The following is a 12,028-nucleotide window of genomic DNA, read 5'->3' on the forward strand; positions in this document are numbered from 1 at the left end:
GGGGTGGGCCGACTGAATGAGAAGTGAGCGGTGGCTCAGGAGAGGCTGAATTAGGGCTCGCAAACGCAGCGGAGGATAAAGGCAGGCGTGAGGAGCTCTGGCAGACGGGAATCAAGACCGAAGGGGCTGATTTATAGGAAAACTTTCCGCTTCATTAATGCTGTCAGAGAGCTTAAATGGCCCGATATGTGACACGACCGTTCCTCTTCATCTCGCTCTGTTTCTCCGGTCTTGGTTTTTCTGTTGTCGTTCCATTTGTTTATGACACTCTGCAGTGTCTCCGCAGAGCAGATTAAAGAGGATTAGTGATGTAAATCTGTTAATGAATCTAATATTCAAATAACATTGTGTTGCCCTTCTTGCATTCTCTCTTTCAGAACTCTCTTTCTCTTTTGTTTTATCAACACATGCTGTTTCACACAAAGCAAATTATTGTAGTATTTAGGGCTGTGACGACTAATTGATAACAATCGATAATGAAAATAATCAACTTTACTTTGTGCATGGAGAATCGTCATCAGTTATCGGTGCACTTCCTTAAAATAAAGAAATGAACATATACAGTAATTGCATATGTATAGTATACATCTACATATTTGGAAGTGTCATGTTTATTTCACTAAATCCACCCACCATTGCTGAGAGATTTTCTTTTTAGCACAAACAGCATGTTTATTCTGTTTACACTGTGTAAATAACATGCAATGCTATTTGCACTTAGTGTAAACAATATGCCTTTATTTCAATTTTTTTGTATATGGTGCAAACAGAATTTAACACTATTACAGTCATTGTAAATACAAGTTTTTAAATGTAAATAGCCACTGCCTTTCATCAAAACCTGAAATAAGCAACATACTGTAAGGAATGGCATTTTTCTTTTATTAACAGTTACTTAAAAAAAGAAATAAAACATGTTAGTATAGTAAAATCTATCTGTCTGCATGTCTGTCTGTCTGTGTTATATAATAAAACTAATAATACTATGTTTATTTTATATAGCACCTTTCTGCAAACTCAAGGTCGCTTTACGATATTATACAAATAAACATTACAGCAGACAGAGAAACAATATGGTTAAACTAAGATAGGTAACGTAATAAACTGAGGTAGATAACATAACATGCATAACAATCAGATCATAAATCAGGGGTCAGGGAAACAAGAAGCAAACAAGATATTTAAGGTGTTTTTTTGAAATCGTGCAATGATGAGGTCTCGAATGTGTTGGGGAATAGAATTCCAAAAAACGATTACTTTTCAGCTGCTTTCAAACTGTGAGAAGTTTTGTATTTTATCACTTTACAATGTTATTTTATAGTTTGAACCATTTTGCCAGAATTTTATAGCCTTAGACTATACGCTATTCAAATAGTTTGAAGCCAAGTAATGGGCAAAAATAAACTGATGATCTGATTTAATATTATATTTGACTGATTCATTGTTTGCACTTAAAGATCACTCATCTATACGTCTTTCTTCCCCCGCAGGACAAATGACATAGGATGAACACTGCTGGTCATCTCTGTCTGTCTGTGCTGTCATCCCTTTTTGCACTGGCCTGGGCTGTGGAGCCGCTGGGTCAGGCTGCCCCCTGCTCCTCTCTGGTGGCTGGGGTTTTATACGGCTCCTTTTCGCTCAGGGACCTCTTTCCCAGCCCGTCGGCTCTGGCATCTGGATGCTCCTGGACTGTGGAGAACCCTGACCCCACCAAGTACTCGCTCTATTTCCGCTTCAATCGCCATGCCGGGGCCTGTTTAGCTTTTTCCCCTCTGGTGTTGCCCCTGGACCACTACCTCTCAAACCAGACCTGTGGCCCCCCAGACCAGCCCACCTTCCCCTCGGACTCTGAAGCCGTAGAGCTCTGCATGGTCCCAGGACCCCACACCTTCCTGCAATTTGATAAGAACTTTGTGCAGTTGTGTTTGACTGCTCACCCCAGCGGAGACAGCGACAGCGAAGATGGGATGTCCGAGGGCCAGACCCCCTTGTCGGCGGAAACTCTGGACTTCCGGCTCGTAGAGGTTCTGCTCATCAATAATGAGAATTCGAGTCAGTTTACATGTGGAGTCCTGTGCAGATGGTTCGAGGAATGCTTGCACGTCGGCTCAGGCTGGGATGCCGAGAGCTGCAGTATCTCCCAGACGGGTTGCGTGTGTCCCAACACGGCCCCCCCGGTGTCCCTGTTGCCCACTGCACCCCACAACCACTCCTTAGACCCCAGCGCGAGTGTGTTGCAATCCCCACCCGACGACTGTTGCGTAACACAGCTGCATTCAAAGAACGGCATCGCTATAGCACCGAGAGATGTCCGGCAAGGTAAGCCAGGCTTATTTTTGACCTGCTGCTAGCTGTTCTTTTTACTGCTTGTTTCATTAATATCAATTAAACTGCTTTACAAGCTAGTTTGTTTGATTGGGTAACCATGGGCTCGTTTTGGATCACAAACAAAGTGTTTCACTTTCAGCTTGATTTGATTTAGAGAGCTCATTTTATATTTCAATTATTAGCTTCTAATTACAAAAGGGAAAGTCACTTGGAACTGCCTCCAATGAGGATAATTGTTTGTGATAAAATGGTAATCCCTGACTCCCCTTGGCTGCACTGTTTGGTCCTGCTGATATAGGGTGAGGACCGGGGAGGCATGTGTGCTACTTTCTCTTACACACTTTGTCCCTGACAAGTACTTTGACAGTAGACACTGGCAAAATCATAGCCAGTCAGAACAATTTGGGGTTTATTATGCTAGGGATTCTGATTCTTGAATCTGATTGACTGAGCAGTGTTCCTTGAGTGCTGGTATTTTGTACAGCACTGGGACTGTTTGATTCAATCTGCTTGTCTGTATATTGTAGTAATGGGTTTTTTTCAGTGTCTCTTTCTGCAAGTTATATTGTTACTCCTGTAGGTGGAGAGGAATTACTGTGTTATTAGCGAGTCATTGAATCACCAATTCACACTGATCCTTTCAGGGATGAACTAGTCATTGAATCACTAAACTGAATAAAACTACTGTTGCTGAATTCAGAATCGCATAGACTACCACACTATTCTAAGTATTTCTGGTATATAAAGATATGGTAGAAGTAGTAAGAATAGCATGCTAGTATGTGGTTCATTGATAAGTGAGTCTTTATGAGTGACTCTTTGAATCAATTCATTATAAAAAGACAGATTCATTCAGGAACGCCACAATGGTGTGTTGATTGGAGGTTTGCGAGGGTTCAGGGTTTGTTTTTTGGATCATTTGGACAAAGTAAGACATGTTGTGTCTATAATGTAGGTTAGGCTTCTTGATAAGCACAAATGTTCAGTAGGCTATTCAGTAGGTATAGTAACATAGTATCACGGCAGGTGGCTTAGATCTGTCACTTGTCACTTTTGCTGGCGTTGTCTTGTGTTTTTGATATGTGATGCATTAAGCTTCAGATTTGTGGGTGAGGATTGAAGTAGAGGACAGTTCATTGCAGGGAGTGTGGGCCTTGTTAATTAATAAAAAAAATAATAACAAATACTAATTTTATAACAGACGGGTTTTCTGACCCATGTTCATAAGATCCTTATCCGCGGGGTTGATCTGACCCTGCGGATAAGATCAACGTCATTAATAGACTTCATTGTCAAAATGTTGCATATAGACACACACATTCTCTGTATGTGCGTTCCATTTGAGAGAAATAGAGAGGGAGAATGTGTGTTGGTGCCTATAAAGAAGCTACTAGAATGGGAAAGTGAGACTGAGAGGACGTGTATGAGCGTGCATGCTTCAGTCGGGCTTTTCCTGGCTCGCTCTAGTGCCTCTCAGCTAAAGCCACACTGAGTTCTCTCCTCCCTTGAGTCAGCATGCTGATTGGCTGTGCCAGACAGAAGGACACTGCCAATGTGCCTGTCACAGAGATGCAGGCTTCTCCTGTGCCCGCATTAAACAGCCTTCTCCTCAAAGCTGACATTACTGACACAAGCCAATTTCAAGCATGGAGAGTTCTTCTGTGGAAAGATGTTGACAGTATTTTTAGGTGAATATTGGGATATTTTTTTTACCATAATTAGGCCACTCTGGAATAGAGGATATGTAGCTTCCCGCACAGTTATTTCAAATTATTCAAAATCATAAAAAAATAAAATAAATGCAGAACATCAGAGCACACAGGCATATACAGTATGTCTCCTAACTACTAAATAATGTAATAAAATATACATGTATAATAATTAGATCCACTAGGATTTTGCATGTTTGTTCAATTTTTTTTGTAAGGGGAAATCTATGGAAGCTTGTTTCCGGCACAGAATAAATTTGACGATATAACTCGCAATTGCGAGTTTATGTCTCCGAATTCAGAGAAAAAAAGTGACTTATAAACTCGAAAAGTCGAAAAGACTTATAAACTCGAAACTTGCAAAAGTCATAATTGTGAGATAAACTCACATTTTTTTTATGTTTATTCCATGGCGGAAACAAGCTTCCATAGAAATCTGCTGAAATCTGTGGAATAGAATGCACTCTAAGATTTCCCTCATTAAAGTTTCATTTGTAATGAATTACTTTTGAAAATATGTTTAAAATAATATATACTCGCGTGAAATCAAGACATGAGATATGTGTGTCATATCTATCACACAATAAAAGCTTTTTATTTTTACATGGAGCAGGTCTTCTCATGGTAGCCACCATATTGAAATCACATGGCCACTGACCAGCCAAATACTCATTTTACTTTACCTTAGTAACCCATCTAATGTTGAACGAGTTACTAGAGCATGTGTACCAACAAGTGTACCAATATTCTTGTTGTGCATATTCACAAATATCCACATTTGCCTTTTATATAAACTATCTTTTTAAAACAACTCTTCCACCATTCCAGAATCCACTTGTTTCACATGTTGAACTGCAATTAAATCATTTTGTCTAGATGGGAGATGAAAACCCACAACAGACAAAATTTGTTTTGGTGAACTGTCACCATCCCTTGGTGTGCAAATGATTTAATTACAGGCATGTTATCCGAAGGCTTATGTGGACTAATTATTTAATTGTCTTCAGGCTTAGGTATTTCTAGCGCATCTCTAGATGAGAGAAGACAATCCCTATGCTCAAAACCCATGTGAACATGGCGCTTCTTTCTCCTGTGTGTAGACCTTAATACCAAGTGCCGCAGCCTCGAGATGGGGTTGACAAAGGCGGATAAAATCCACACACTGTTACAGCATATCATATATATATATTTTTTATGCTAGGGTTGTAGCTAATGGAGGCTAATTGGTGTGGTTGTATGTGTGTGATGTTGATCTAGTTTCATGTAGACTGAAATATCAGCTTGCAGGCAGAAGCCAGATCGCCATGCTGCATTATCTAGAACGCTTGAGTTAATGTTGATATAATCACGCTTTGATTACATTCATTAATGTGTGTGTTTTTTTTAAGCGCCTTGTGCGTTGTGCATTTCTGGAGGTCCCTGTCTGTTTCACATAAATAGTGAAAGTTGAATGTTTTCGGCTGTGTATGTTTATAAACAGCATACATATCTGTAGTGAATACCAAAACTGATTTGAATAAATTCAATTGCAGAAGTTAATAGAAACGCACTGGCATGTACAGAGGTGTTTGTAGGAGGAATTTAATAATGTCTGACAGCTCATTAGCTCTGTCTTTTCTCAGTGGTTTTAGTTTGTAGTCTTTATATTTGTCCAGAATTTCTATTATGTGATTTTTATATCTCACAATTGCAACTTTATTTCTCACAACGTGACTTTATATCTCAGAATTGCGACTGTATTTCCTACAATGTGACTATTTTTTTATCTCACAATAAACGGGGTTTAAAACGTTTTGAGCTTGTCCACTTTTGACCACTTCCAGAGGTAGTCCAAAACACATTCGATCGGATTGCTTTCGTAGTTTAGAGACTCATGTGGTTGAATACGTTCAAACAGCCACAAAAGACCGCCTACTCTCTGCCTACTGACCTAATGCCTAAACATTATGTGAAGCACGTAAGCCAGACATGATTTAAACTTTGTTTGCAAAAAACATACCAAGCACAATGTTCTCTCACCAATCCTGATTTCTAACACACACTCACCAAGTTCGGCGCAGTCTTGCAGCTATCCGAGCAGAAATTAAAGCCAAATCTCTCCATATGTTTTTTCATCCACGTTCATATGTAAATTGTGTTAGATTATTTCATCCATTAGATTGAAAGATTTGAAAAATCCATACATTTACCCGTCCATAGACCCTCCCTTTGAATAAATCAGGACAGAAGTGGTTGAAAGTGGACAAAAGAGATGGATTAAAACACCAGGTGTAAACAGGAATGTGTCTCCCTCGTCTACTTGTGATCCGATCGACCAAAACACATCTTAATACCAGGTGTAAACAGGGCCTAAATTGCAATTATGAGAAATAATATCCCACAATTGCAATTTTTTTTTCTCACAATGGTATTTTTGTGACTTTGACACAATGTGACTTTATATCTCGCAAATATGACTTAATGTCTCACAATGTGAATATTTCCTTTTTTAAACTTTCTCACACTTAGGCTACATTACTACATTATATAATTCTCAACTATGGGGCTGAGACTACCATGAGACTACCTACTAGTCACGAATGGATGAATGCTTTTAGAAAATAGCTAATGCTAATGCTAACACACTTAATAGTTTTTTTGTTTGTTTTTTTAAAGAGTTGCTGTGAAAATGTAGCTCTTTTTTAACATGTCCTTGGGTTGGCAGAGTAACTGGTTTGGTGGTCCCTGAAGTCTGTTGAAAACCCCTGCTATTTGTCATCAGAAATATAGTAGACTGCTGCTGCTTTGCTGAATTACATGTAGAGAAGCCAGGTTGGGTCATTGTTTGAGGTGTGGCTTTTTGTGTTGATTTCCTGTTATTCTGAGGGGAATATTGTTTCTTTCTTTGAATTTTGACTACACTGCATTTTTTCTTCTACCCAGCTGGCATTCTAACACACTGTCTGTTACATCACTGACATACGGAAAGGCTAATGAGTACAAGGTGAAATATAACAGAGGTTTTATGAAGCATGAAAGACATCATTAGACTCTATTACTATGAATTCATCTGGGTGTGTTTCTCTGAATTCTTAAAATACTTCATTGGTAATTGTGATGTTTCAGGTTGTAGACTGGAGTAAAGGAGTAGTGTTAGGGCTGAAACTAACAGTTGTTTGGTAGTAGATAACTCATTTTGGCCCTAACTAGCTAGTAGCACTGCTACATATCTATTAGCATAACAATATCTATTCCAACAAATATTGTAATTTTTCCTGCTGGTAATAAGCTGTTAGCAGTGTAGCATGACAAAACTGTTATCATTGCCAAATTATAAATTAGGCATACCACTTTTTTCAGAACGAGTCTGATGCCGATACTTACATTTTTGGTACTAGCCGATACTGATACCTGTATACCAAGATACCAGAAAGAATATGAATCATATTAGTTGGCTTTTTGTGTTGCCTTGTAAGGCTAAATGTTTAAAACAGGGATATTAGTTTGGCTGTATTGCTCAGTGACTTGCAAAATAGTCTTAAAAACCAACATAAAAAGAATTTATTGTGAAAAGATTGTGCATCATGATACTGCCTGCAAAATATAATGATAGTATATTTTTTCCCATATCGCCCACACCTACTTCAGCATCATAATAGAAATAGATTTACTCCAGCAGTTTAAACGATAGTGAATGTCAGCTGACAAAAATCTCAAAGAATTTCAGTGCAAAAAGTTCTTCCCATGCTTAGCTCTTGTCAGAGATAGCAGGGTGCCTTCACCACCTGTGCAACAATTAATTTATGATACTGTTATAGCTTCATAATGGCTGGCAATTTCTCTGCTAGAGATAGCTAGTGACTTTGGCGGCACAACTGCCATTACAAAAGGAAAGCTGATGGACTGAAGGCTATGCTAGTCGGACTAGTTTTATTAACTTCAGTGCCCACACACTCTCATAGTTGCACACTTTCTGTCTCTCTATTTGGACTTGAGACTTTGAATCAATATTACTCTCTCCTCTCTGAATAATAATTGTGCTTGTGCCAAGAGAGACTCACAAACTGTTAGAAGCCTCCCAGAGTTTCTGCAAAAATAACAACTTGGGGACACACATTTAGCAGAGCGTTATGGGAAGGACAGCTGATTTTGTGTGTGAGTTTCAATTTTTAAGCCCACATGGAATATGTGCATGCATTTCCTGTGCTGGTCGTGATGGAATGGGACTGTATATTTGGTAAAATGTAGTGTATTACTAGCTGAAATCATTCATTATGATTTGTATTTGATGATATATAATTACTTCATATATATTTAAATACATTTTGAATAATTTAATGATTAAATTAAATACATATTTCAATATATTAAGCCTAACGGTATCAAGCTATATAAATTCTGTAGTAATCTGTCGATCTTAGCAATTCTGCAGGTATGAATACCATACATGAATATTGTTATAAAAGCATTTATTTTGAGAATGTGCGTGCTCATTGAAAGCATATCTGCAGGTGGTATTTGTGAAGCTGTGTATACAGTATATGTGCATATTATATGGAGCTGGGCAATGCCCGAGGCGAGGCTGAAGTGTTGTTGTTAGAGATTTGTTAACAGTGGCAGTGTCATCATGATGGATGGAGGAGTCTTCTCAGTTCTGGTTCCACTGCTGATCTGAACTGCAGGGGCGGACGAAGGAAGGAGCCCGCTCTGCGATCCGAGTCCAGCTTTCCCCGGCCTTCGGTCCACACATGGTTCCCCTTGACCAAGAGAGCCAGTAGGTTAAGATGAGGGTCCCTGCTGTTGTCTCTTACACCTTTCAGCTAGGTGTTGTAATCCTTACTTTGGCCTGCATTTGCTTTTGACTTTTGCTATTTCCTTTCACACTCACTAGGCAACGTAAGTCTTGTACAGAAGTTAGATCTATTTTACTTGATTCGATTTAGGGTAAACCAACATCAATTCACTTGTGGTATTGGAAGATTGTTTTCAAACTGCTTCCATTTGAAAGAATAAGTGCTTTGGTAAAAGGGAATAGAGATATTTTGATATTCGGTCTCCATTTTCCCACCTTGTCTGATTTAAATAAATAAACTCTAGGGCTTGATCAGATAGACATTTATTTAATATAATTTAATAAACATTCAATTATATATATATATATATATATATATATACATATATACATATACAGTATATATATATATTTATATATATATATATATATACTGTATATGTGAGAGAAAGAGATTTTATTGTATAAAATGTATATATTTGCTTTGTTGCCGTCGTAATTCACCTTTAAGGATTGTGTACCATGCTGAATGGTCTATTAAAGTCAGGTTTTACTATTTATTTCTATGCACTGCTGACTTATAATTACCACTCTAAATTCTGTAAGAGAAAAATAAATTATACAGTAGAAGTGAAAACATGTCACGTGTGTAAAACAGTACTCCATTTATGACACTATCCCTAGTTACGTGACCAACATCCAGATATCCTCATCTTTCTGCTTATTGTGCTAATTCTAACATCAAACACTCAACGTTTGTTCAGAGATGGTAGATCTTCAAAGTTAATAGTCTAGGATCATGCTCCTTTTATCCGTCTCCATTTCTTGGCCTCATGGCAGACGGTGTGTTCAGAGACAGAAGTATAATTCCACTTCATTGTGTAGACTTAATATGTAATTATATAGTTAAATACCCTACATCCATGCAAAAATTGCTTGAAAGCAATAGCCCGTGCATCCAGGAAAATAAGCTCTTCCAAGCACAAAGAGCTGCAGGTAGTCTTGGAAAACGAAAAATCCCTAGAGAACACTGACTTGTTCTCATGTTTCTCATTCTCTCGGAGCTGACTTTCAGGGATTGTAATGTTTGAGGAAGCTTTAATTGCTTGGTTAATCTGATCTGTGACTTAAGACTGATCTGCCTTAATCTTGAGGTGTCTGGTGTGACAAATGTCAGGAAGCTAGCCAGTTGACGGTTCCCAAGAGCAGAAAGTGTGATCTTATTGTTTACATCTTGTGGCTATACTTTTGAAACGGTGAGTATTTTAATGTTAACAAAATGGCTCCATTCACTTCAATTGTGTCTCACTCTTCAAGTGTCTCTCTGTATCCCAGATTTGATCAGGAGGGACAAGCTGAAAGTAATATTTGTAGTTATCAACATTGTGCCTCAATTTTTGTCAGTTTTACTTTGTACTGAAACCGGAATATTCATTTGAATTCTTTCAATGTCAGTCTCTCTATTTCAAACTCCAATAGCCCTTTGTTGATTTAAGGTACAAGGTGCACTTGTGATGTATTCTCATCAATATGTTGTCAACCAACAAATGCAACACAGATCGGCTCATCAGTTCCAACTCAATTGGAACTTGCCGTTCAATTATTGATTTGGCACACATGACCTGAGAAAGCCAAGTAAGTTCTACTGGATTTTCTCGTGTTGATTCGTTTTGAGAAATTCATTGGCCCATGCCGCTTTTGTGCCATACTTTCTTCAACCTATTATATCTCATTGCGAATCATTAAAATTCAAACAATCTCCAACTACAAGAGGACTTTCAAGCTTTCAATTCCAAAACAGGAGCACCATAAAAAAAAAACAAAAAAAACATGACAGCTCCTACTCCTTCACGTTCTCTCCATCCATGCTTAGGTCTGCCATAGGCGGTGCTCAATCGCACCAGAGCGTCTGTCCATCACTGTTCCCGTGCCCGGTGGGAGGGAAAAGGGCTGTCCAAATCTTCAAAAGAGGGCCCTTCGAAAGCCTCCTCCCCATGCTGTGAAGCTGTCTGCTTGAAAGACTTGTCTTTGTGCTGCTTCCATGCATGAGAGGAGCATCGATCAGAAGAGGTTGTCATTAAACGCGGCGCTGCACTTTGTCTATTTTTGGTATCATGACAGAGGTTTGGGCGGTGTGCAGGGGCCCGACGGAGAACCGTCGTTAATCATTAAAGTCACGGCGCTCTGCTGCGGCTCACACAGAGCGCTAACTGATGCAGTATACGTGCACTGCACCAACATGCATGCACATATTTTAAACACACGACCAGGTAAATGAAACCAGCCTATCTGAAATTCAGATGCGGTTCTGTTCATTGCAGTTGTTCTCTACTATTCACTTTGAAGACTGTGGGCAAAGTCACAGAGGAAGAAAGATAGATAAAAGGAGAGAGAGAGGTTGATGGAACCCTGTAGGGTCTTGGTCTTATATATATATATATATATACAGAGAGCCTTACTCCAGAGGCCTAACTCACATGGGGGGTGTTATCTAGCTTTCTTTATGGTCCCTTTCTTCTTCGCTTTTAGATGCATGGACTTCTTTGCTGTACCATAGCAAGAGTTCCACGACTGTTATTACTTATCCTTCCAGTGTCTTTAAAATTAGAGTCACAAACAGTGCCGTACAATAGTGCTATTGTAATGTCTAGCTGTAAATGTTCTCTGCCTCTGAGGTAGAAATCGCACATTAGCTGGTGGATTACCGCTATTAATTTAATCATAACATTTAATCATACCCACCACTGCCTTTGGAAATCAGCAGTTACAAAAATAATAAATCCTAAAATAAGATGTTTTTGTACCTCTGAGAAGAACATTTGAATCCGTCTTTGGCTCTCGTAGAACGCTGAGCAATCTGCTTTGTGAATGAGGCTCTCATTCCCGGTCATGCTTGTTCAACAAGCTTGGGTTTGGGAAGTATAAGACCCACACACCTCAAGCTGTCGCTGTACAACACTCCATACTCTGAATCAGAACACCATACCCACCATCTTTGGCAGGAGGACTTGTTTGGACCAGGATTTGTTTGGGTTTCACACTGAGCTTTTTAGAACAGACTGCAGTCGCAAACACACTCAGATTCAGACCAAACGGACATATGCCTTCATCTTTGAGCAGCAAGAACCAGTCTGGCTAGTTGTAAAACACTGTTTTTTTTTTGTTTTTTTTTCTGCAGTCATAATTTCAAAATACTATGAACTAATATTGATGTGTCACG

The 12,028-nt window shown here is 38.9% G+C and overlaps 1 protein-coding gene across 20 annotated transcripts in view; it reads left to right on the plus strand.

Annotated features, from left to right (window-relative positions):
• The window catches only part of adgrb2 (adhesion G protein-coupled receptor B2), a 346,370-nt gene that overhangs the window by 76,672 nt on the left and 257,670 nt on the right, over positions 1–12,028 (plus strand). For all 20 annotated transcript variants that reach the window (XM_056249712.1, XM_056249721.1, XM_056249717.1 and 17 more), the window contains exon 2: positions 1,491–2,319. In XM_056249712.1, coding sequence (XP_056105687.1) covers positions 1,506–2,319 — 814 coding nt within the window. In that variant the 5' untranslated portion in view covers positions 1,491–1,505. The remainder of the gene's footprint in view (positions 1–1,490; positions 2,320–12,028) is intronic.

This window comes from Rhinichthys klamathensis, unplaced genomic scaffold, assembly GCF_029890125.1.
Source record: "Rhinichthys klamathensis goyatoka isolate OS25496 unplaced genomic scaffold, OSU_Roscu_1.1 h1tg000060l_1, whole genome shotgun sequence".
Lineage (NCBI taxonomy): Eukaryota > Metazoa > Chordata > Actinopteri > Cypriniformes > Leuciscidae > Rhinichthys > Rhinichthys klamathensis.